Raw genomic sequence first — 27439 nt, forward strand, 5'->3', positions numbered from 1 at the left:
GCAGGGGAGGGGCAGAGAGAGAAGGAGACACAGAATCTGAAGCAGGCTCCAGGCTTTGAGCTGTCAGCATGGAGCCCGATGCAGGGCTCAAACTCATGGACTGTGAGATCATGACCTGAGCCGAAGTCAGATGCTTAACTGACTGAGCCACCCAGGTGCCCCTACTCTGTGTCTTTTAATTGGAGTGTTTAGTCCATTTATATTCAAAGTAATTATTGATAGATACGTTTTTATTGCTATTTTGTTACTTGTGGTTGTTTTTATAGTTCTTCTCAGTTCCTTTCCTTTCTTGCTCTCTTCTGTCATCTTTGCTGGCTTTCTTTAGAAATATACGTGGATTCCTTTTCTTTATTTTTTGTATATCTGTAACTGGTTTTTGACTTATGGTTACCATTAGGTATGTATATAACACCTGGAGATATCAGTTTATATTAAATTGCTGGTCACTTAAGTTTGAACCCATTCTTTACAACTCTTCCCAACTGTGTTTTAGGTATATGGTGTCATACTTTACATTCTTTCAGTTTGTGATTTGACTGATTTTTACAGATATACATAATTTTACTGCTTTTGTGCTTCCTACTTTTCTTAAGAAAAAATTTTTAATGTTTTTATTTATTTTTGAGAGAGCAAGTGAACGAGCAGGGGAAGGGTGGGGGGTGGGGGGGGGACAGAGAATATGAAGCAGGCTCCACGTTCTGAGCTGTCAGCACAGAGCCCAACGCAGGGCTTGAACTCACAGACTGTGAGATCATGACCTGAGCCAAAGTTGGACACTCACCCGACTGAGCCACCCAGGTGCCCCTTACTTTTCTTACTCTTACATATGGCCTTTCTTTTCCACTCAAAGAGTCCCCTTTACTATTTCTTATTGTGTAGTGGTCATGAACTCCCTTCACTTTTGTTGTCTGGGAAACTATCTCTCCTTCTATTCTGAATGATAGACTTGCTGGATAGATTATTCTTGGTTACAGATTTTTTTTTTTTCTTTCAGTACTTTGAATATATCATGTCACTGTCTTCTGCCCTGCAAAGTTTCCACTGAAAAGTCTGCTGATAGCCTTATGGGGTTTCCCCTTGTATGTAACTGTGTTCTTTTCTCTTGATGCTTTTAAAATTTTCTCTTTACCACTACTTTTTGCCATTTTAATTACTATGTGTTTTGGTGTGGAGCTCCTAGAGTAGCTTCATTGTGAAATCTCTGTGCTTCCTGGATCTGGATATCTGTTTTTTTTGCCCAGATTAGGGAAGTTTTCAGCTGTTATTTCTTCAAATAAATTTTCTGCCCCCTTTTTTTCTCTTCTTTTCTGGGATCCCTATAATGAGAATGTTAATATGCTTGATGAAGTTGCTGAGTTCCCTAAATGTGTTATCATTTTGTATGATTTTTTTCCCTCTCACCTGCTCAGCTTGGTTACCTTTCATTAATCTGTCCAACATGTTGCTAATTCATTTTTCTGCTTCCTCTAGCCTGCTATTTATTCCATCTAGTGTATTTTTAATTTTATTTACTGTGTTCTTCATCTTTGGTTCTTTTTTTTTTATCTCTTTGTTAAGAGTCTCACTGATGTCCTCGACTCTTTACTCAAATCCAGTGAGTGTCTTTATGATCATTACTTTAAATTCTCTAGCAGACATATTACTCATCTCTGTCACATCTAGGTCTCTTGCTGTGGTTTTGTTCTCTTTTATTTGGTACATATTCCTCTCTCTTCATTCTAACTTTCTGTGTCTGTTTCTGTGTGTTAGGACAGTCAGCTACCTCTTCTGGTCTTGAAAGTAACGGCCTTATGAAGAAGAGGTCCTATGGTGCCCTGCAGTGCAGTGTCCCCCGTTCACCGGAATCTGGTGCTTCAGGGGTATCTTCTAGGTGTGTTGTGTGCACCCTACTGTTGTATGTTGGGCACTTTTGCCTTTAGTCCAGTCTTCTGCGGTGGCTCTCTTTGCCTGTTGTGGGCAGTGTTTGGTCCCTGTGTTGTTAGTGGGCCAGTCTGGGGCCACCGTGAGCTTGAGTTTAGTCAGACCAGGTGTTTGTCCAAGATGCAGTAGCACCAAACTGAAGGATGCTTTCCCTGTGTTGTCCCCAGAGAAGCTTTTATTGGTTGGTGGGGACTGCAGTCAGACCAACTGTCTGCCTCCAGCCCACTCTTGGGACTTTCTGCCTGGTGTGTTTGGTTATCTTGCCCTCACCCAAGGTCAGGAGTCACTTTGGAGTGGTGCTTACACACTGCCAGGCTTGTGGCTCCAGTTTGAATAGGCTGCAAAAAAGAGCTATTGGAAGGGGCAGGGCCCACGTTGTTTACAGCGTTTATGCCGGCAGAGGGTACCTGCTGCCAACGCAGGGTGCAGCTGGTATGACCACTGGGGTAGGGCCCACGGTTTTGTTCTGCTCTTTGGTGGGGCCCACCACCACCGGCGGATCAAAGCTTTACAAAGTGTGGGGTTGGGAGATAGGTGTTGGCAAAGTGCCACCAGTCTTCTGGGGGAGGGGACCTCCAGTGCTGGGACTGAGGCAGGTGCGGCTGGAAGAGGCAGATCCCCTAAGCAGGCAGGTGGCAGTGCAAGCAAGTTAGGTAGTGTGTATCAGGCATCGGGCTGGTTCCTGAAGGTGGCCATGTGTTTATGCTGGGGGGCAGGAAAGGGAAATGGTGTTTTCCAGCTCCTTTGTTCTTAGGGGAGTCTCCCAGTGATCTCTACCCCTTGGGGACACACTTTGAAATCAGTAAATAGCCCTCCTGTGTGCCACAGGCTGCTGCATCTATGTTGTATCTCCACAGACTATTTGTAGTGCTGTCTTTTTAAGGGTGGGGACTCAGCTGGCTCTTCCAGAACCCAGCCTGCTGACTTTTTAAATTCCAGACTTTAAGTCCCACGGGTTGTGAGAACTCGTGAAATTCAGCACCTCTAGTTTTCAAAGCCAAATGTTATGGGGATTCATATTCCCCATGCAGGTTCCCCTGTGTGATAGTCTCTCTCCCCTCTCCATGCCCGTGGCTCCCTCCTTCCCAGGGACCACCAGGGTTTGGTTATCTCTGACCATGTCTCTGCCTGTCCTACCCTCTTCAGTGTGGCCTCTTCTCTTCCTTTCATTGTGGAGTTCTGTTGTGCCAGTCTTTGGGTTGTTTTCTGGGTCATTTACACTGATACGAGCATTATCTGTGGGCCAAGGTGAGCGTAGGGTGCTCCTGCTCCACCATCTTCCCAGATACTCCACCTCCATTCCTTTCTATCTTTCAGAAATGTCTCCAAATGTCTGTAGTTCATTGATAGACCTTTCCCTGCTTTTTTTGTACAGTTAAGTTATAGATTTTCTGTTTTGTCCTTAACCCTTTTTTCCCATTTAAATGGCATTTGGAGAAGAGAATATTATTATATAAGTTCAGTGCATTTCTCTTAAATCCAAATTTTCATCTTCTCTTACTCTACATGTTCTCTTTGGGTAATTTCATTCACATATTTCAATTACCATTTTTATAATGATGGCTTCCAAATCTACATCCTTGACCTAAAGTCTCTTACCTGCAAGCTCTATTTATTTAACTGCCTACTAGTAGATATCCACACTCACATGTCCCATGGGCACTTCAAACTGTCCATGCAAATGAATGGATAATTATGATGTACCTACACAATGGAATACTACTTAGCAATTAAAAAGAATGAACTATTGGTACACGGAACAACATGGATGAATCTCAAAATAATGATGTCAAGTGAAAGAAGCCAGACCAAAAAAAGTATATGCTGTATGATTCTATTTATATAAAATTCTAGAAAATGCCGCTTTATAATGACAGAAAGCATTATCAGTGGTTGCTAGGGGATGTTGTTGGCTTAGTGTGGGGGTAGGGGGTGAGAGGGGAGATAGGAGAGGGGAGAGGGGTTACAAAGAGGCAAGAGGAAACTTTTTGTGGTGATGGATAGTTCCTTGATTGTGATAAGGCTTTCAAAACCTGTCAAAGCACACACTTTATACATGTTCAATTTATCATATATCAATATACCTAAATAAAGCTAGAAGAAAACCCTCAGTGTTAAAGGCTTTTTAACAGAAAAACTGCGGTTCCTGCCCACTCTTTTCTATCCTCATCACAATCCTCCTCCCCAAAGACAGCTAATTTGAGGTCTTTCAGGAACTTTTCTTATACACAAGCCATGTTCTAATATGCTTAGTCTCTTATTTTTTAAAGTTTATTTATTTTGAGAGAGAATGTGCGAGAATGTGTGGGGGAGGGGCAGAGAGAGAGGGAGAATCCCATGCAGTCTCTGTGCTGACAGATGTGGGGCTTGATCTCACAAATAGGGAGATCATGACCTGAGCTGAAATCAGGAGTCGGATGTTCAACTGACTGAGCCGCGCATGTGCCCCTCTTCCTCTGTTACTTATTGATTCATCCATTTAGAACTTCAGGCAGTATCTGTTTATTCTTTCCTATATGGTAGTTGGTAATATATTTCTCTTACTCTACCATTTTTACTTATCCTCCCTACCTTCTATAATACAATTTTTGGTTAAATCAATCATCAGTTCTAGCATTACTAGGAACATTAAATATTGTACATTACTGAGTCAGATGCTTTGATTGCATCTATTTCTTTAATATCTTCCCTCTTGGTTAATGCAGCAAATGCATTTTTCCCCATTTGCTTTGTTTTCTATGTACCCGTAGCTAATTTTTTTCAGATGTCCCAACAGACTTTTAGACATCTAACAGCAATTTTTTTCAGATGCTCAGTGTATCATATAACCCGTCATTTCCAGTACCCCATTCCTATTCCCTTGGAGACATTCCTCCTTCAGCTGGCTGTCCATCAGTTTGCCCCGACTGCTTTCTGAACTAGAATCATAGCTATCATGCTAAGGCTTCCTCTTGCCATTCTCCAGTGTTGGATCAACTAATTCTTGAGTCCTATGTCATTTTCCTTTCTGGTTTATATTCCATCCGTTGGTTTTAGGAATAGTACATCCTCTAGTTGTTTCCTAAAAGGGGATACTTGAAAGTTAACATTTTTTTATTTCTTAGAGGGCCAAAAAGGTCATTATTTTACTCTTACCTAAATGTTCCGTTGGGTATAGAATTCTAGGTTAAATAATATTGTTTCAGAATATTAAAATTATTTTTGAACTGTCTCCTCCTTTTGAATTAGATACTCAGAATTAAATTCTTTTTTATGTGGCCTGTTCTTTTCTATCTGGAAGCTTTTATGATTGCTTTATCTTGATGCTCTGAAATTTTTTATTGACATGCCTTGTTCATTCATTGCTCTGATTGGTTTATTTAACAAATATTGATAGAGAAATAATTACACACACACACACTGTTCTAAGCATGAGGGATATAGCCGTGAAAAAAAATAGACAAAATCCCTTCCCTTCATGAAATTTACATTCTAGTGGTGAAGGCAGAAATTAAGAAATAAACTAATATTTAATGAAATGTCAGATAGTGATAAAGACTATAAAGAAATACAAAACAGTAATGGAACAGAGAATGGCAGGATCATTTTTTACAAAGGGTGGGCAGAGAATGGTGCTCTGAGGTGACAGTTATGCAGAAAATCAAATGACACGAGTCATGGGACTTTGTGGAGGAAGAGTGCTCTATGTGAGGGGAACAGCAAATATAAAGATTCTTAAGCATAAGTATACATGGAATGATGAGAAGCAAAAGGCCAACTTGGTGACAATGGAGTGAATAAGAGAAAGAGTGGTAGGAAATGAGGAAAAGAATGGTAGGAAGGTGGATTTGTAGCCAGGAGTCAGGCTACAAATTTATATTTGCTCTTCTCTTCACCTAGAAGACTCTTCCTCCACAGTGTCCCGTGAAATTTAAGGCCTCACAGGACTTGATAAAGACTCTTCAATTTATTCTGATAGAGTCTTTTGAACAAGGACAAACTTACATTTTAAAAAATCACATTGGTTGGAGTGTGGATCTGAATGGAAATTAACTGTGAGATTTGTAAGAATGTTAAGTAGTGAGACTATTAGGAAAATATTTCAGTAGCTTAGGTGCAAGATATAGTGGTTTAGACATAGTAACTTAGTAATAGTGAGAAATGGTCAGATTTGAAATAGATCTTGTAGGGAGAACCAATAGGATTTGCTGCTGGATTGCATATGGGGTGAGAGAAAGAGAGGAGTAAAGGATGAATCTTTAGATCCTTGGCCAGAGCAACTTGGTGAATGGTGGCACCACCTTACTGAGGCAGGGAAGACTGAGGTGAGGGATTGTTTAGGGTTGAGTTATGTTTTGGACATGGTGGGTTTGAGATGCGGATTGACAGCTGAGTGAAATTCTCCAGGAGGCAGATGGCCATCAACTCAAGGGTTCACAGGAGAGATGGCTCTGGAGATAACTGTGGCAGTCCTTCATGCATAGTTGGTAATGAACACCATGGTTCAGGATGAGTTTCCCCTGAGGAGTGAGTATAGATAAGATAGAGGTCTGAGGATTGAGCTCTGGAGCACTTCAATATTTAGAATTGGGAAATGGAAGATCAGAAAAAGAACAGCAATAAATAGTTAGGAATCCAGAAGAATTCGTATTCTAGAAGCCAGTTGAGAAAAGTGTCTCAGGAGGAGGGCAGGATCCACTATGTAAATCTCTCTTGAGAGCTGAGTAGGATGAGGACTCAGAATTGACTATTGGATTTGACAACATGGAGTTTATTGGTGGCCATGACAAGCAGTTTCACTGAAGCATGAGGATGGTTGGAGAGAGGCCTCAAGAGGGAATGGGAAGAGCAGAATTGGAGAAAGTAAAGACAACTATTTTGAGGAGTTTTTCTATAAAGGAGAACAGAAAAATGGAATAATGAGTGGATGGGGATTGGGATGGGGAGTCAAGGAAAGATATTGTTTTGTTGTGTTGTGTTTATGGTGGGAGATAATAGAACAAGTTTGTGTGATGGGATAATCACTGAAGCATAGGTTGGGAATTGGGATGTTGGAAGAGAGGAGAATGTGAGAGAGATCTCTGTAAAAGAAAGTTAATTGACTGAAGTTTTGGTCCAGAAATGTTTTAGTAGTGAGATTGCAGTGTGATGCCAGCTTTTTCAGTTTGGGAGCTAGTACCCTTCTGTTCTGAGAAATGGTCTCATATTCTTCATTTGATTATCATCTACACTCCCCCTTTCCCTGTTGTTCTTTCTAGAACTCCTGTGGTAATGTGTTGGACACTTGGACCGATCCTCTGATTGGGAGGATTTTCTCTCCGATTGTCCATCTCTTCCCTCAGCTTAACTTCTAGTCCTTCTGTAGAGTTTTTTTATTTGAGCTGTCTTATTTTAATTTTCCATAGCATGCTATTCTTTTTAAATGGATGCAATAACTTCTCACTTAAGATACTTAGGTTTTTGTTTTGTAATTTATTTTCCTTTGTTCCCCGCATAATCTCTCTTTCCTCCAAATATTCAATGATCTGCTTGCTTGTTTTGGTCTGTTTTTGATACGGGAGGCTTTCTTCAAATGCCTGATGATCCTTGGCTGCCCAGTTGTACGTGTGTGGGACACTAAAAAGGTCCATGTGCACGAATGGTGGGCTTCATAGTAGGGTGAGCTCAAAGTTGACTGGCTTTTTGTCATTATGTAGAGCTCTTCAAAATTGTTGAGTTTTTTCAAAGAATGGGGATGATGGGTATGTGCCTGAACAGAACAGGGACAAGATGACGGCTCCATGTTTCTGTAGATAGTTATTCAGTCCCCTCTTTTCACCTTGGGCCATATCCCTGCCCGGCTCTGTGACTGAAACCCCAAGTTAGAACATCTCTAGCTCCATTTCTCCTGGTAGAATGCAGTAGTCATCTGGCTTCTGGGGTAGGGGTTGGAGTTGGGATGGCATGGAGAGAAATTGATTAGTAAACAGTCCTACAATATTGGCCTTTTGTGCTACTTGCTACTTCAAAGAACTGAGACTCTCAGAATCTTCAGGGCACATCCACTCATTGTCATCTGAATCCCTCCACTCCTATTTTGTAGTCCACCCCGAATCCCATTAAATCACTTTTCACTCCTGTAATAGCTTTCTGTCTTGGAAGGTTGGGGCTTTCTTTTTTGTTTTGCTTTTATTCTTTGGAAAAGTCAGATCTGCTAGTGTAGTCTCTCCTTTTCATGTACTAATGGGTTAGAACCTTTTATTCTTCATTATAATTTTAGTGAGGAACCATGAGGAGAGAAAGGAGGCAAACATAATGTGGTTAATGTGCAGGTTTATCCAGAACTCATCTGCATTCTTATAAAGTGTAATCTTCACAGTAACTAATGTTTATTGAGTGCTCACTATATGCCAGACACTGTTCGAAGTGCTTTATATTTATTAACTCAGTACTCATAAGAATCTTACATGACAGGTACTATTATTATTGCCATTTTACAGGTGAAGAAACTAAGACACAGAAAAGTCACATAATTTGACAAAGTTACACAGCCAGTAAGTGAGGAACTAGCATTCCAACTCAGCTATCAGACTCTAGAGATGCTCCCTGCTTAAAACTCTCCGATAGGATTTCATTCCTGGATTTGAAAATCCAGGCAATTTAGCAGGCTATTTGTGCTTTCCAGGATCAGGCCCAGTGTACCTCTCCAACCTCACTCTCTACACTTAATGCCACTGTTTTGACCTTATGTTCTAGCCAGACTGAGCTTCTTGCCCTGCATGTACACACTCTAGTGATCCTCATGCCTTTTTCATGCTCTGCCCCAAACATTCCTTCATTTCCTAGAGTGCTCAGTACAGTGTTCGGGTATTCAGCATATGCTTATAAATTGAATATTGTAGTTTATTTCATGTAGCAATCAACTCATGCTTTTGTTTTGACTTAGCATGTCTTCCTGAAAAATGTATAATTGAATAAAGTAATATTCCATTGTATATGAAGGATTCATAAGTCTAACAGACTAACTTGAAATTATCTCCTTAAAATTTGATTATATTGAGGGGTGCCTGGCTAGTTCAGTTGGTTCACTCTTTATCTCGGGTCGTGAACTTGAACCCCATATTGGGCACAAAGATTACTTTAAATAAATAAAAGTGAAAAAAGTTGTATTGTATTGAGAGTGAGGCAAAGATTCTTTTGGAGTATAAGTGAAAAGGTATATACTTTAAATAGTAAATGAATTCCATTCACTGGCTCTTAAAATGTTTTCTAACCTTATCTTGTTGTTTTCCTTAATAGCTTTTTCTTCCTCTTGCAAATTTGGAATGTTCACCAAATGTTGAAACTTTCCTTTGCAAAGCTTTTGTACCAACCTGTACAGAACAAATTCGTGTGGTTCCACCTTGTCGTAAATCTTGTGAGAAAGTATATTCTGATTGCAAAAAGTTAATTGACACTTTTGGTATCCGATGGCCTGAAGAACTTGAATGTGACAGGTAAGTCATGTTTTCAACTGAAAGCTTCCAATGATATTTTAATGTTGGTGTTAGTTTTCCAGAATGTGACAGGCTTTCATTATTTATTTCAAAAATGTATATTGCACACTTAATGGGTGATAAGTGTTTTGGACACAATGGTGAGCAAAAACAGACTTACAGTGGGAACTTTGGGGTGGAAGGAACAGATAATCAAATAATTACAGTAATAAGTATAAAATTATAACCATGCTAGATACAATAGAGAAGTACACAGTTGTATGAGAACATGTAATGGTACCTTTGACCCAAACTGGGAGGGAATGAACTTATTATCAATTCAGTGACCTTTTTGCTCATTGACCTTCATTAATTACTTTGGTCTCTTATTCTGTAGACATTGGGGGATCATTAATTTGAAATATTCTATGGATACAATGAGACTTGGCATTATAAAGCTGGGGAGGAAGCTGTGTCTACATTTTTGTTTATCTGTAGAATAAAGTATAGAACCTTTGTGGAAGTCATATACTTCCAGTAGATGCATAATTGTTTTTAAGAACACTTGATCATACAAAGTTGAGGATGTTCATACCTTACACTGTAGGTGGTCCCCTTCTATAGAAACGTTTACAGAAACAAGGAATCATACACAAGAATATTGATTACCACATTATTCCTAATTTTTTAAAAAATGGAAAAAATGAAAGCCCATTGTAGAAGAATGTGTAATAAATGTAAACTGTGGCACACGTACACATTAAACTACGATACAGTTGACAAAATTAATGGTTGATCCATATCTGTAAACACAGATAAATCCAAAAATTACAGTGTTCAGTAAAAAAAAAGGATGCTAAGGTAGGATATATACAGCATGATATCATTTATATAAAATTCAAACCTGCCAAATAATACTATGTAACATTATGGTTAGAAAATAACATAGTAAAAAATTTTTTTAAATTCATAAAGAGAATGAAAACTGAACTTGTGGTGATGAGTATTTCTGGGAAGAAAAAATAGGACCAGAAAGGGGTCCAACCCAATCTCTAATCTTATATTGTTTTATTTTAAAAGATATAAAGCAAAATTGACATAATAAGTTTTGAAATGCTGGTAGATATATGTGTTCTTTTTATGGGCATACATATTATTATTTTCTACTTTTATCTAAAGAGTATTTTAAATGTTTTCTTGTTTAACATGGCTCAGCCCGTGGAGTGCGCAACTCTTGATCTTGGGGTTGTGAATTCAAGCCCCACATTGGGTATAGAGATTACTTAAAAATAAAATCTTTTAAAAAGTAAAGTAAAATAAAATAAATTGTTTCCTTGTTAAAAACTCCCACTCATTTTTAAACCATATAGATCCTCCCAATTAATACTGGTGTGTAGATAAGTGATAAAGTGTTACACAAAATAGAAATATACCTGTGTATCACTCTGGTCTGCCCATAAACAAGGGAGGCAAGGAGTACAAACGTCCAGTTAGAAAATAAACATGTCATGGGGATAGAATGTACAGCATGGGGAATATAGTAACATTGTGTTAACTTTAGAAGGTGACAGATGGTAACTAGACTTATTGTGGTGACCATTTCTCAATGTATACAAATGTCGAATCACTGGGTTATATATCTGCAACTCATAATATTGTATGTCAGCTATACTTCAATTAAAAAAAAAACACAAACAGCCAGGTGCCTGGGTGGCTCAGCTGGTTAAGCAAGCCCCACATCAGGCTATGTGCTGACAGCTCAGAGCCTAGAGCCTGCTTCAGATTCTGTGTCTCCCTCTGTCTCTCTGCCTGTACCCCACTTGCACTCTGTCTCTCTCTCAAAAATAAACAAACATTAAAAAGACAAAAACAAAAACAGCCAAACTGAAACAAAACGGTGATGTGAGAGAACTCTACCCTGTCAGTCCTGGAAACAGAAGGGGCTCGTTTCAGCCGCTATCCCCTTAGTTCTATGGCTGATCTACTTTACCTGTAGGCACTAAAAAAAAGTGACTTTCCCCAAGACTTATACTCCAAATGATGTACACAGACAAGCCAGCACTTTTTTTTTTTTTTAAGGTTATTTGAGAAAGAGAGTACGCACAAGCAGGAAAGGGGGAGAAAGAGAGGGGGAGAGAGAAGCCCAAGCAGGCTCCATGCTGTCGGTGCAGAACCTAACATGGGCTCAAACTCACAAATCATCAGATCATGTCCTGAGCCAACATCCAGAGTTGGACACTTAACCTACTGAGCTACCCAGGTGCCCCAGCACTTTTCTGTCTTGAGGCTGCTAATTAAGATAAATTCCTTGTTTTTAGGATAAATGCTTTCTTAAATATTTAGTCTTAGTTAGAGGTACCTGCCTGGCTCAGTTGGTGGAGTATGCAGCTCTTGATGTCAGGTTGTGAGTTCATGCCCAACCTTGGGTGTAGAGCTTCCTTTAAAATACAGTTTAAAAAATAAAAATTGTTTTTTGAGTAAGGGAATTTTAATGTTCACATGCCTTGTATTAAGTATATGTGAGTGCACTGGGGCCTCACTAACAACCACAAGTTTTGAGTTAACTTCAAAGCTCTAACCTATGATCTGTTCAGGTTGTGTGTCTTCCCATCAATTATGAATGCATGAGGAAATATTTTATAGTTGGAAAGCATACATTAAAATAGTGAATCGGTCAAAATGTTGACTCTATATATTTAATTTTTATAATTTTTACAGATTGCAATACTGTGATGAGACTGTTCCTGTAACTTTTGATCCACACACACAGTTTCTTGGTCCTCAGAAGAAAACAGAGCAAGTCCAAAGAGACATTGGATTTTGGTGTCCCAGGCATCTTAAGACTTCTGGGGGACAAGGCTATAAGTTTCTGGGAATTGACCAGTGTGCACCTCCATGCCCTAACATGTATTTTAAAAGTGATGAGCTAGAGTTCGCAAAAAGTTTTATCGGAATAGTTTCAATATTTTGTCTTTGTGCAACCCTGTTCACATTCCTTACTTTCTTAATTGATGTTAAAAGGTTCAGATACCCAGAGAGACCAATTATCTATTACTCTGTCTGTTACAGCATTGTCTCTCTGATGTACTTTATAGGATTCTTGCTAGGCAATCGCACAGCCTGCAATAAGGCAGATGAGAAGCTAGAACTCGGTGACACAGTAGTTCTAGGATCTCAGAATAAGGCTTGCACTGTTCTCTTTATGTTCTTGTATTTTTTCACAATGGCTGGCACCGTGTGGTGGGTGATACTTACCATTACTTGGTTCTTAGCTGCAGGAAGAAAGTGGAGTTGTGAAGCCATTGAACAAAAAGCGGTGTGGTTTCATGCTGTTGCGTGGGGAATACCAGGTTTTCTGACTGTTATGCTTCTTGCTATGAACAAAGTTGAAGGAGACAACATTAGTGGCGTTTGCTTTGTCGGCCTATATGACCTGGATGCTTCTCGCTACTTTGTGCTCTTGCCATTGTGCTTTTGTGTGTTTGTTGGGCTGTCTCTTCTTTTAGCTGGCATTATTTCCTTAAATCATGTTCGACAAGTTATACAACATGATGGCCGGAACCAAGAGAAACTAAAGAAATTTATGATTCGAATTGGAGTCTTTAGTGGCCTCTATCTTGTACCATTAGTGACACTTCTCGGATGTTATGTCTATGAGCAAGTGAACAGGATGACCTGGGAGATAACTTGGGTCTCTGACCACTGTCGTCAGTACCACATCCCGTGTCCTTATCAGGTAAGAGAGCATTTGTATTAGTTCACTGTTTAATTTTAACATAGAGAATGTTCCCTGGAAATACACTCGAACTAATCATGAACATGACATTAGATTTCAGATAAGAAAATCCAGTAGACAGAGGGGATGATTCCCTGTGCATCAGTTGAAACTGGGGTCAGTGTCTCAAGAGTTCTTTCCTCAAGTGTAGGCTTTGTTTACAGTAGTAAAGTGCCTCCTCTAGCTACTCTTCTAAAAAGTAAATTTGGTTGCAAAGGCAGATTAATAATAATGAGGAACAGAAACAGAAGAACGAGTCTGTCACAGGGAAAAAAGGAGAAATAACTTCTGATTTGGGAGTTGCTTTTCATTCTTCAGTGGTGGGAACCTTATTTGGGTATATTTAATTTGATCATATTATATTTGGGTATATGATCATGTTATATTTGGGTATATTTAATTTGATCATATTATCGTATCATTTTTTGTTTAGTATAGGCTTACAAAAACAGAACTTATTTTACTGTAGTATACGGATACTTATTTCACTCCAACCAACCAAATTTTTATAACAAACATCAACTATGCGTACTCTATAATAGTATGTTGTTCCAATGGTTTAAGTATAATTTTTTGGTAGACTATAATAAAAGAAAGTAGATAAATACTTAAAGCCAAATATTTTGACAATTATAAGAGGCTGCTATAGTTAGAGGTGGAAAATGTTGGGAAATCAAACCAAGATTTCGGATATTCTTCCTAAATATATTTAGGTGTTTTTTTCCTTTCTAGCTATATATTTTGATACCCAGATGAAAGTTCTATATTCAGAACTTCAGTGAAGAATGTATTATACTTAAAGTAGCACTATTCATTATATTATGCTATGTCAAATGTTCTATACTAAAACAGACCGAAGATTTATATTTTGTTCAAGTTTTACATTGACTATATAGACTGCTCTCCACTCTGAATGAATCACTGACATTTTTATTATTCACTTTTTTGTAGGCCAAAACAGAAACTCGACCAGAATTGGCTTTATTTATGATAAAATATCTGATGACATTAATTGTTGGCATCTCTGCGGTCTTCTGGGTCGGAAGCAAAAAGACATGCACGGAGTGGGCAGGGTTTTTTAGACGAAATCGCAAGAGAGAGTAAGAACCTATTGAATTATCTGATGTTGTTTAAGTAGAACAAATACCAAGGGACTATTCAAGTCCTCATTGTACTGGCGTTTCATTATATCAACTGTTGTTTCAAGTTTGGAAATCTTTTTCGTGGAGAGCTCTACTTTATTTTGGCACTCGTTATAATAGTCTTTGGCCTGTAGTATTCTGTTGAAGTATGAAAGATGTGTAAACTGTGCGTTTTCTTTCCCTGGCTTATATTTAATATTATAACTGTTATCACTGGATTTTTTTGGGTGCAGCATTTTAAGTAATTTTTTTAAATCAGTGATAAAAGGCTAAGTGGGATCAAATATATGTAAGGAAATCTATAAAGTATGATTCAAATATATGATCATTATTTACTACTTTTAAATTTTATTATACACAGTATTGCCTTAAAATGTCACTTATTTGCCTCAAGATGGTAAAATTTTAAACTTACATAGTATAACAGGATAGTAGACTTACATTTATGAATTCGTTTTAGTTATATACAATGTACACTCTCTCCTGTCAACAATGTACTAGAGAGTTTTTTAAACTGTTCCCCATTGGTTTGATTAATAAACTTTTTTTGTGGTAAAATTTTCAGAACTATCGATCTTTTCTAAGTTTTGAAGTCTGAAAATTGCATTAACTGGACTTCATTTTTTTGCACTGTTATGACACATCTATCCTGTATTTATATACTCACACTTCATTATAACTTGCTAGCTTTATTGTTAGAAAGCAAATCATTGAATTTAACAATGACCATTAATTATATTCTACGTCCTTTCTCCTCTGGTTTACTTTTATATTTGATGTATTTATATGTGATACACAGATAGTCTCCTACTTTATGCCGCTATAAGTTTCCTGGCCCTCATCCTTTGATTTTGCCTAATTCCTTGCCAGTCTATTTATGCTGACAAAGGCAACTAACAATGTATGCACAAAAGAGTTCACTTCATGACAGTCTACTTCTATCTCCTAGTATTTATAATCCCAGATTTTACAAGTATAAATCATTTAGAATTCTTAACTTGACCGATTAAGGTTTTTTGGCACAAGATAGGATACGCTTTTTGGTTTCTACTATGTAACACTTACCAACTCAACCCTCTCCTTGGTTTCTCTCAGTCCAATCAGTGAAAGTCGAAGAGTACTACAGGAGTCGTGTGAGTTCTTCTTAAAGCACAATTCTAAAGTTAAACACAAAAAGAAGCACTACAAACCAAGTTCACACAAGCTGAAGGTCATTTCCAAATCCATGGGAACGAGCACAGGTGCCACGGCCAATCACGGCACTTCCGCAGTAGCGATCACGGACCACGATTACTTAGGACAAGAAACTTTGACAGAAATACAAACCTCCCCGGAAACATCAGTGAGGGAGGTGAGAGCAGATGGAGCGAGCACCCCCAGATCAAGAGAACAGGACTGTGGGGATCCTGCCTCCCCAGCAGCATCCAGCTCCAAACTCTGTGGAGAACAGGCTGACGGGAAAGGCCGGGCAGGCAAAGGGAATGATAAGATCAGTGTATCCGAAAGTACGCGGAGTGAAGGAAGGTGAGCTTTGATTTTGCGATCTTGAATCAGGACTATTGTGAATACTGCATTATATATGTTTTTATTAAAGCATAGCGCGTCTGGAAAGAAGATGGTGCGTCCATACACTTCATCCAAGGAAGTTTGGGTTCGGCCTATAAACGTGCTGTTTGATACTTTGATTCTCAGCTTTGAAAAGAGCCTTCGTGAATGTTGTTCAGGTAGCAGTGTTCATTTCTGTGGTAAATTGTTAAGGATCGCATGTATATGTAGATAAATGTTTACGATCCTTCTGAAATACAGGCTATTAAGTTTTAATTAGTACTGTATGATAGTACTAAAAGGCATTTGTCGTTTTTTTTTTTTTTTTAATTTTTTTTCAACGTTTATTTTTTTGGGGACAGAGAGAGGGACAGAGCATGAACGGGGGAGGGGCAGAGAGAGAGGGAGACACAGAATCGGAAACAGGCTCCAGGCTCTGAGCCATCAGCCCAGAGCCTGACGCGGGGCTCGAACTCACGGACCGCGAGATCGTGACCTGGCTGAAGTCGGACGCTTAACCGACTGCGCCACCCAGGCGCCCCAGGCATTTGTCATTTTATGTGAAGATGATTATAAAAGGTTTTTTATTTTCTGGACATGAAAGCACGGTGACATTATCTTTAATGAATTTTTCCAAACGGTCACTGGTGATCCAAACACAGGTAAATATTGAATTAGCCAGAATGCTGACAGCTAAGTACTTTTAGGTCTCCAGGTTTCTTACCTCACCCTCCCAAACTAGACCAAATGTGCCTTCTTTGTGTTCCTGTGACAGCTTTTGCATGCTGGAAATAGACATGTGCCTTTAAAACTCCACTCGATTTGTAAATTCCTCGAAGGCAGAGCTGAGGTCCAGTTCATCTTTGTGTTGGAATTACACAACATCTCACCCACGGTGGGAAATGAGGAAAATATTGCTAAACGGAGAGCAGGATCCTATCTTATGAGTTGTATTCCCCACGATGCACCATGTCCGGCCCGTGCACGGGTGGTCCTTAATGCAGTTTCTGAAGTTGGCGAAAATTGTATTTGAAAATGAAGTAGACGTGTTCTGAGGTGTTAGAGTACACACACACAGTCGTAGTTAACTGTCCTCTGATCAAGGTGGATACTGGTTGGGAATAAAACTTGTGGAAAGTGGGTAGCAGCTGTAAGGACATCTGGCATCACAGTTGTGCTCTGGTCTGTGTGTCAGCTTTCGTCTTTTTACCTAGGGTGACTCCAAAAAGTGATGTCCCCGAGACCGGCCCGGTGCAGAGCAGCGGCTTGCAGGTCCCAGGTTCTTCGGAGCCAGGCAGCCTGAAAGGCTCCACGTCCCTGCTCGTTCACTCAGCTTCGGGAGGTGGAAAAGAGCAGGCCGCTGGCGGTCACTCCGATACTTGAAAAACAGGAGATCCCGTCGCTGAGAAGTGGATTCATGTGACACTGGAGCGGACAGCACGCTGTCTTATCAACACCACTCTTCTGTTCTCTTGCACTGACAGCTACCTTGCCTACTGTTACACTGGAAACGATGGATTCCGAGAATTAGGGGATTTGTTTCGCACAGAGGTTAACAATGGCAATATACCCAGAAAGCGGAAATGGGCAGGTTAATAATATTTTTTTAAGTTGTGTGGGAGGAGGGAGTTAGAGGAATCTTCTTTTTCTATTTATGAAGATTCTCCTCTTGCTAAAAGTATTTTAAGATGTACTATATGCTATTTTACTTTTATGGTATGAAATCAAGATATTTCTTTGCTGAAGTATTTAAAACTTATCTTTGTATCTTTTTTATATATTTGAAAATAAGTTTATATGTATTTGAACTTTTCTTAGAAATCCTGGAACAGCTATTCAAATATTTTTATGTTATTCGATATTTTAACACTGCTTTGGTAGCCTTTACACTGAGTTTCTAAGAAAATTGAAAAATAGTATTCTTTTACAGTATAAAAAATATTTGACACACCAGAAGGTGTTGTCATGGGAATTCACCTTTAAAAGTCCGCTTATTCCACCTTATGTTCCCTGTGTGAATTTTATAGAGTCTTGCTCTAGGAATTTCATAGATCTGCTGTGCCTCTAAAACAAGGTGCTTGACATCCACCGTTGATTATGTTATGCTGCTCACTGATCCTTCTACAGTTTTAAACAACATGTTCTAAAGGATTAGATGAAATGTTACTCTTTTAGAATTTAAGCCAAGTGCAATTGATTTTCTTTAAAAAAAAAAAAAGTTTTATGCCCACTCAAGATTGTATATTTATGACCATTTACAGTTGCTTATACTTTTTTTTAATTTTTTAACTTTTAGAATACTAAAGTTTATATAGTATCTTTCTCAGACGTTACGTAGATGTCATTTCTGCACTTACATAGGATTTTGCCGAACATTTAAAAGTGTGTTTAGCAATATTAGTGCCAATCAAATGGGGGAAAAAATGTAGTCCTGATAAACAAAATGTATTTTATATTACATACTTTAAAATATTAAATATTTTTCCTAATTTTTGTTTTCAATTAAGTGTTATACCTTAAGGTTTTCTGATGCTTCTGGGTTTTTTCTATTTACATTCTATTAAAGCATAAAAAGATTATCATGTACTGTATGGAAAATGTAAATACTAACTTTTCCACATTTTTGAACTTTGTATACAAAAACATTGTATGTCTTTCCAGCAATAAAATTTTCTTTGTGTGAGAGATTATGGAGTATTGTGTGATTAGTTTTAGTGATCCTGACCCTGAAAGTGGTAGAATGTTTCCGATCAGTGGCCCCATGATTAATAACTTGGAAGCTTTTTTTTTTTTAAACTGGAAGAGAAGACAGGACTATTTTTCATCTGTTACAATTTCTTTCCAGAATATACATTATACAGCCATATTTACCATAACCTTTTAAAGCCAGTGTGAGATCTGAAGGATGGGGTAAAGCAAAGGGAACCCAGGACCCTGCTTTCACTCCTGGCAGTGGGGAATAAAACAGTATCATGCTTAAAACATTTTAAAAAACGAGTAAGTGAGGAGTCGCCAGGCTAAGATGTGGTAGAAGAAGGAGATTCACAATGCCAACCCCAACCATTGGAGCCTCTTTCACCCAGGGAACATTTAGTGATTGGATGGTTAATTACCAGCCCCAGCATGCTGGGGTCCAAGGGAAAGGGTGTCTGCACACCACACTGCATTTAGAATTGTGACTTCAGCGGGATATTTCCTAGAAGTAAGTGTGAAGGAAAGCAGCCCTGCTTCAAGTTACCTGGGTGGACTAGATTGCCCTGGATTTAGAATAAGTAGTTCCGGATTAGCAGTCCCCTCAGGCACCAGGCAGAAGCAAATAGAAATCTTGCCTGGAGGAAGAAACGTCATTCTATGTGCTCTGCAAATACTTTTTCAAATACAATATTCATCGTGTCATCAAACATAAGTAGGTGTACAAAAACAACACATGAATAAGAATTGGCACGGGCATCAGACAAGAGAAGACCCAGAGGTACCCCAGAATTACCAGGCATGGATTTGTTAATCTCATATAATTTAAAAATATCAGTAAGGAGGGGAGCCTGGGTGGCTCACGTCTGACTCTTGATTTCAGCTCAGGTCATGATCTCATGGTTCGCACTGACAGCACAGGGCCTGCTTGTGATTCTCTCTCTCTGCCCCTCCCCCCTTTCTCTCTAAATTGTATCAGCAAGGAAAAACAAGACCCCATTACACACCTACTAGAATGGTTGGAAAAAATTGACTATCAATTTTTGGTAAGGATACAGAGCGACAAGGAACTCTCATTGCTACTGGGAATGCAAAATGGTACAGCCACGTTGGAAAACAGTTTCTCCACACAAACTGGTCTTCTATGATCCAGGAATCATGTTCCTAAGTACTTATCAAACTGATTTATATAGATATTCCATCCATGGGGTGCAATATAAATCTCCCCTCCTTAAGCCTGGGCAGCACATAGTGACTTCCTTCCAAAAAACACAGCAGGAAATGGGGCTGGGGAAGACTTAACTTAAACAGAGAAACTTGACAAAACACCTCAGCCACATAACAGAAGTCAACATCCGTAGTCGGGCATGTTGAGAGTAGGTACCCTTCATACGACGTGATGGAAATGGCTCCTGACCTCTGTGATCTTCCTCCCCTAAACCCGTAACTTCAGTCTCGTGAGAAGAGCAGACAAGTCCCAGCAGATGGACATTTTACAAAATACCTGACCAGCACTCCAAGCTATCGTCAAAAACAAAGTCAGAAACTGTCACAGTCAAGAGATGCCTAAGGAGACATGGTGACTGAATGTAATGTGATATCCAAGAGAAAGGATCTTAGATAAAAACTAAGGGGATCTGAATAAAGCACAGGCTTTAGTTAACACATTCAATTCAGTGAAATGTTCTTTAAGTGTGTGTGGGGGGGGGTGTGTGTGAGAGAGTGTGAGAGTGTGTGAGAAAGTGTGTGAGAGAGAGAGAGAGAGAGACAGGGGCAGAGAGAGAGGCAAAGAGAGGCAGAGAGAGGGAGAGAGAATCTCAAGCAGGCTCCATGCTGTAAGCACAGAGCCCAATGCAGGGCTTGATCTCACGAACCATGAGATCACGACTTGGGCTGAAATCAAGAGTTGGATACTTAGCCTACTGAGCCATCTAGATGCTCCTATCTGTTATTTTAAAATAGGATCTTCCTGTTTTATGATTATTTTGGGTATATTTGCAGACGTAGAATTTAATTTTTAAAGATCATATAAAAACATGAATTTTTAATATTGATTGTGTAATGGGTGACCATTAGTATCTTAGTCACTCTAATAATTTTGTAGTTGATTTTTCCTGGGTTTTCAATGTAGATGATCTTTTCATCTCAACGGTAATTTTATTTCTCATCTATTAGCTTGAACTGGGATCCTGTTATTGTTAATAGTGGTAGCAGCAGGCATCCTTGTCTTATTTTAATGAAAATGTCTATAGTAGCTCATCATTAAGAACAGTGTTGGTTGGGGCACCTGGGTGGCTCAGTCGGTTAAGCGTCCGCCTCTTGGTTTCGGTTCAGGTCACGATCTCGCTATCTGGGAGTCTGCGCCCCGTGTCAGACTCTGCGTTGACAGCATGAAGCCTGCTTGGCATTCTCTCTCTGCCCCTCCCCCCGCTGTCTCTCTCTCCAAATAAATAAAATTTAAAAACCAATGTTGGCATTTGAGAGAAGTTAGATCTTTTTTAATGAGTTAATAATGAATCCTGACAATGTTTTCAAATCAGCAGTAGGTGCTGAATTCTATTGAATTCTTTTTGCTCTCGGTGTTAGGCAAGGTAGCCTAACTGCTGTAACAATCCTCAAAATCTTAGTAGCTTAAGAAACTGTTATTCAGGGGCGCCTGGGTGGCTCAGTCGGTTGAGTGTCCGACTTCGGCTCAGGTCATGATCTCACAGTTTGTGGGCTCGAACCCCATGTTGGGCTCTGTGCTGACAGCTCAGAGCCTGGAGCCTGCTTCAGATCCTGCGTCTCCCTCTTTCTGCCCCTCCCCTGCTTGTGCTCTGTCTCTCTCGCTCTCTCTCAAAAATAAATGTTAAAAAAACTTTTTTAAACCGTTATTCGTGTGACAGGCGCAAATGTTCTTGAGGTAGCCTTCCAACTGATTGTTCAAGGACCCACCACTTCCATCTTGGGACACAGCCATCGGTTAGGGCTGCAGATGCTTTGCAGGACTGTCTGCACCCAGCCAGTAGGTGGAGGAAGAGAGAGTAACTGGTTGCACAAGAAAATTGTTATGGATCAGAGCGGAAAGCGGCACGTATCATTTCCAGCTGCATTCCATTTGCCAGAACTCAGGCACGGATGCACACCGACCTGCAAGGGGGGGCTGAGAAAGACAGTCTAAAAAGCGTGTGCCCGGGAGGCGGCAGAAACACCTTTAGTCAGTACCTGGCCAGCAAGGTTTCCAGGTACAAAACTAATGTAGTAAAACAAATTTCCTAATATAATTTCATTCTTTGGATAACCCAAAGGGATCATGGTGTAGCATTTAATATACTGCTAGATTTGATTCGCTAGTGATTGAAGATAAAAATGTACAGCTGTACCTACCTACATTCTAAATGACTTCCCAACCATGAACATATTTGTAATTGGTAAGCTTAAACGTTTTAATCATTCTTTTCTAACAGCCAACTTCAAGACCATCATCTAATTCAAAAGAAAACAGCAGTTTCTCTTTTTCATGAGCCCCGTGTGTGATGCAAAAAGAGCCTGTGGCTTCAGAAGCGGTGGTATTCGTTTTATACGAACACGAATTACATGGTGTTTTTTGACCGAGAAAATTGACCTAAATCCCATAGTTTACTCGTACTTACAGTTACAATATTGGCACGGGCAATGTGCAGCTAACCTCAACGGCAGAAAAGACACGAGAAAGCAGCATTTCACCTTGACTATCTGCCACAAATCCTCAATAGGATTTTATGGAATGCTGTCTTTCAGAAAGACAGTACATCTATTGGGATCCGTCTGCTAGGCTATTTATGGCAATGGAGGAACTTTCCTAGACTTTCCTCGAAAAACTAGACCAAAAACAGCTTGTAATTGCCACCTATCATCAAAATCCCAGTTTTAGTGCTTCCTTACTTCTCAGAAATATGCCACTAGTGGGCTCTTCCAGGTACTGCTGGAAAGTTCTCATGTTGCCAAGGCAGGCACTGACTGGTACTCTCAAGAAAGGAAAGATAGAATTTTTAACAACCCCCAGATGCCTTGCTGTTACTTATGGAAAGCATAATCTTTAAAACCTCACTGCCCCCAGCAGGAGTCAAAGACTTAAAGTTCCAGATGCTCAAGGTTTTTAACAGTGGCCACTGTGATCGGTATGTGCAGAAGAATCAGCCTTTCATTAACTCCTAGTAGCCTCGCGTCAATGAAGAGAGCAGAGGAGAAAAGATTAAAAGGTTGATCCAAACTTCTCCAAAGACATTGGCACCCGCGACTCAGCAGTAGGGGAAAGTGGCCTAGGAGTCTTGTGGACACCGCAAGGGGCAGGGGAGCAAGAGGGGGCCGTAGGAAAGGAAGTAGGATGAGAGGGAAAGGAGAAAGGACCGGGAGTGGTAAATACTAGTTAGAAATGAAGGGGCACCTGGGTGGCGCAGTCGGTTAAGCGTCCGACTTCAGCCAGGTCACGATCTCGCGGTCCGGGAGTTCGAGCCCCGCGTCAGGCTCTGGGCTGATGGCTCGGAGCCTGGAGCCTGTTTCCAATTCTGTGTCTCCCTCTCTCTCTGCCCCTCCCCCGTTCATGCTCTGTCTCTCTCTGTCCCCAAAATAAATAAACGTTGAAAAAAAAATTAAAAAAAAGAAATGAAAATATGATGCTAAAATGCATACATTTTAGCAGCCAAATCTGAGACTTTTATTTTCCATCCCTAAAAGGAGAAAAGAGACAACCAGAAAACACTTCTAAGAACGGGTTTTTCTAATTGTCCGCCAGAGAAGGAGGGGTGAGGGAGAGAGAATCTACTTAAGTTTTTGACAGAAACATCTCAAAGGAAGTTTTTCAGATACATCATTTACTCCACACTCGTGCCGTGGTTCATCTTCACTTACGTTATCATTATTACAAATATTCCCTACTTATTTGGTTCACTTATACTAGGTTTTGACATTAAGTGCAAGGAGTCCATTAAACTGGACAGTTAATACCTATGTGTATAAATTTACATATGAATTACATTTAGAATATGTTGAGAGAAGAGGCACAAAATCAACAGATTCAGAAAAGCTCCTAAACCCAAAAGAAAATAATAGATCTTAGTATTTTCTGCATCTTATTTTCCAAGGTGCTAACTAAGGTAAAACTGGCTAGTTTGTGGGTTTATTTTCTTGGGGGCCTATTCTAAGATCTAATTCGTTTCACTGCCAGGAAATATGGAAATTTGAATACATAGATTTTAGACGTTATCTGGAGAACCTCAGCAGTAAAGTACAAGCTCCCCTAGCGGTTTCATTCCTTCCAAATGGCCAGTTCAGTGGTCCCTGTGAAGACTTTCATAAAACAGAAACCTCCAGAGGCGGTAAACAAAGTTGACCACTGGCAAAAACCCTTGCTGGCACTTGCAGCCCCGTTGAGGCACCTCTTTTAGCACAGGCTCCAAGTGGAGGAGAATGGACCGTTGTGTTTCTAGAGCTGACCTTGTTGGCAGGCTGCGGGCAAATAAAAACTACAGTAAAACAAAACAGGAGGACTGTGTTTCCTCGACTGACAGTCATCACTGCCTCTTTGTCACTGGTCCTCAGACTCTGGGCAAGGCTCTCCAGGCCCGCCGTGCAGACCCTGAGAGGTCCAACTGCCTTCTTGATGAAGCAAAGACCAGGAAAGGGGTACGGGACACATCCAAAACTGGGAGGAGGGAGCCTTGGGCGGCAGGGCAGAGTCTGGCTACCCTGGAAGGACGCCTCGAAGACAGCTGGAAAACATAAAAACCTGTTCTTGAGGGCACCTGGGTGGTTCAGTCAGTTAAGCATTCAGCTCTTGATTTCAGCTCAGGTCGTGATCTCACAGTAGTGATGTTGAAACCTGCACTGGGCTTCGTGCTGAGCATGGCGTCTCCTCGGGATTCCCGCTCTTCCTCTCTCTGCCCCTCCCCTGCTTGCGTGTGTGCCCTCTCTCTCAAAACGAAACAAAACCTGTTCTCGCTACTGAGCAAGTGTAAAGAGTGATGGAGGAGGGGCGTCTGGGTGGCTCAGTCGGTGAAGCATCCGACTTCGGCTCAGGTCATGATCTCGAGGTCCGTGAGTTGGAGCCCCGCGTCGGGCTCTGTGCTGACAGCTCAGAGCCTGGAGCCTGTTTTGGATTCTGTGTCTCCCTCTCTCTCTGACCTCCCCCATTCATGCTGTCTCTCCCTGTCTCAAAAATAAATAAACGTTAAAAAAAAAAATTAAAAAAAAAAAAAGAGTGATGGAGGAGAATGAATCTATTTGGAAGAGAATGAATCCGCGTGTGTAAGAGGCAAGAACACGTTAAGAATTAGCAGTTAAAAGGAATGAAATCCAAACGCCTGGACATGGAAGCCTTTAAAGGCATTGTTATGCCCAAAAAAGATGTCTCAGAACTATACTTACAGAATAATACCATATATGTAAACATCCCAGACCCCACAGGACAGTCCTATGTTTTCTACTGTTACATATATATGTATCTAAATGCATAATGATACCATACGTGTAAACAATCCCACCACACAGAAAAACCCTATAAATGCTACATATACACATATATGTAAATACATCAGAGAAGACTCCAGAAAATGCTGTAAATGAGTCAGCTCTAGGAAAGGGATCAGCATTGCAGGTGATGATCAGAGCAGACTTGAGCCTGGTCTGTAATGTTTACATTTTTATAAAAAGAATCTATTAATACATCATGTCGTATAATTACAAACTAATTTTTTTTTTTCAGGAAAATTTACTGAGGGCACCTGGGTGGCTCCATTGGTTAAGCACCCGATTCTTGATTTCAGCTGGGGTCATGATCCCCTGGTTTGTGAGGTCGAGCACTGAGCCTGCTTGGGATGGTCTCTCTCTCTGCCCCTCCCCCAGCTCTCTTTTTTTTGTTTTTATTTTTATTAATTTTTGAGAGAGAGACAGAGGATAGTGAGCAATGGAGGAATAGAGAGAGAGAGAATCCTCAGCAGGCTTTGCACTGTCAGTGTAGAACCCGACACAGGGCTCGAACCCATGAAACCGTGAGACCAAGACTCGAGCCGAAATCAAGAGTCGGACGCTCAACTGAGCACCCCAGGTGCCCCCAGTCTTTCTAAAAATAAACATTTTTTTTAAATTAAAAAAACATTTACTGAGCACAAATCTAGCTAATGGTGATGCAGTAGGTCCAGCCAATCTGCCTGAGGGGGTCGGAGCCCGAAGGCAGTCAGGGCCTCACTAATGTGAGCTGCACACCCACAGTCCAGGGAGGGGCAGCCCGCTCCGGTGAGACCCACGAAGGCCACCAGTTCGTCTACTTCAAACTTCCTTTGGTTCCTCCCTGCTGGGCTTCTCTGTATCCCCCAAACCACTTTCTCCTCAGCGGGCAGTCCCCCGTGTGTTTTGAGAACCTGTGTGCCTACTTTTTGGCCTGAGTCCCTTCCCCAGGTTCTACTCTACCCCCACGAATAAAGCCTCGGCCTGCTTACTTGATCCCAGCACTGGGAGATGGAAGAGGCCAGAGGACTTCCCACCCCCCAGATGTGATATTGTGGGGCACAAGGGAAGGCCGAAGTCAGCAGAATAACCACCACAGCAAATTCTTGCCACCCACCACTCCTCCGCCTCCCCCAGCCCAAATAGACCGCTACCATTTTAAGTGCCCCCCGGCGGTGGATAATTCATCCCTAGAGTTTGCTTCTGTACTCACCAACTTCAAAAGTGATTGCAAGAGTCGGAGGTCTGACGGTCAGGGATAGTCCGGGGCGTTGGCGGCTTTCAGCAGAAAGTAGACCTTGTCCTTCTCTAGAGACGCCCCCGGTGTGTTCACCCACGCCCCTGAGAGCAAGGCAGTTGGCCCAGGCTCCTCCTGAGTTCTGGACTGAGGGATGGGAGAGGGATGTTGGCTGTTTGTAATTGGCTCCGTTCTTGCAGCCACGATGAGGTAGTCTGTGGAACCACCCAGTTTGGATCAGCAGCAACTTCCTGGCTGGGCAGTTCCAAACTTAGGCTGACCTGTGAAGGGAATACATCTCTTGTCTGTACCTGCCTGCTGCCTAAACTACTAAAAGATTAGGTCTTGAGTTTAGGAAGTGCCCTAGTCCTTTCTCTCCAGAGCACGAGTCAACTTTTTCTCTTAATGTGTTTGCCCAGAGCAAAACTAACGTTCCTACCCACGTGACACTTAAGCCAGAGATTTGTTATTTGTAATCAAGAGGGCATCAGCCAAAGATAAGGCCCAGCTGTACCCTGGGAGACGACGGGAACTTTCCGAGAGATTCCTTTCTCGCTACCGAATCTACCACTCACTTCTAGAATACAACCAAGAAGAACATGTGAGCTGTATTTTGACAAGATTACATACACACTATAGATCCTGAACTCAGTGACTCCCGAGAGCTATTTTATTTCTGTATTTTGGGTAGTTTTACCGTTTCTGCAGAACAAGAAGCTGGTGTCCATATTGAATTGTGTTCCTCCTATGAGTTGAAGTATGTGTTGCCGTCCCCCGCCCCCTCCCTGCCATCATTTCCTGTGGGATGCAGGCTGATAAAGTCAGCTGTTTGTACTTCAGGCTGCAGGCAAGGTCCTCATGGGGTGGAACTCGAGATACAACAACAAGTTAAAATCATGTGTCTCGTATAAAGAACAAGGGCCCATGACAACAATACAACCTTAATCTTCTTTTCACATTTTACTGAGATGCCTATTCCATATTGCTCTGGATTTGGAAACAGGGACATTTTCTGGTTCTAAGGACCTTCTACTAAGGCAAACTAAAGGGTGTGCTTAACATTCTAGGTTTTATTTTATTTTTTTAATTTTTTTTTTTTTAGTTTATTTAATTTGACAGAGTGAATGGGGGAGGGGCAGAGAGTGAAGGAGAGAGAGAATCCCAAGCAGGCTCCCCACTGTCAGCACAAAGCCTGATGTGGGGCCCGGACCCACGAACCATGAGATCATGACCT

General features: G+C 40.7%; 1 protein-coding gene across 1 annotated transcript in view; it reads left to right on the top strand.

The window, feature by feature from the left end:
* The window catches only part of FZD6 (frizzled class receptor 6), a 43826-nt gene extending 25324 nt beyond the window's left edge, over window positions 1-18502 (top strand). Inside the window, exons 3-7 of the mRNA XM_040494166.1 lie at window positions 9178-9374; window positions 12072-13089; window positions 14080-14228; window positions 15366-15794; window positions 17030-18502. Of these exons, the coding sequence (XP_040350100.1) occupies window positions 9178-9374; window positions 12072-13089; window positions 14080-14228; window positions 15366-15794; window positions 17030-17198 (1962 nt within the window). The 3' untranslated portion in view covers window positions 17199-18502. The remainder of the gene's footprint in view (window positions 1-9177; window positions 9375-12071; window positions 13090-14079; window positions 14229-15365; window positions 15795-17029) is intronic.
* Window positions 18503-27439: the final 8937 nt, after the last annotated feature.

Source organism: Herpailurus yagouaroundi, unplaced genomic scaffold (genome assembly GCF_014898765.1).
Source record: "Herpailurus yagouaroundi ecotype Mexico unplaced genomic scaffold, PumYag 186, whole genome shotgun sequence".
Taxonomy (NCBI): Eukaryota; Metazoa; Chordata; class Mammalia; order Carnivora; family Felidae; genus Herpailurus; species Herpailurus yagouaroundi.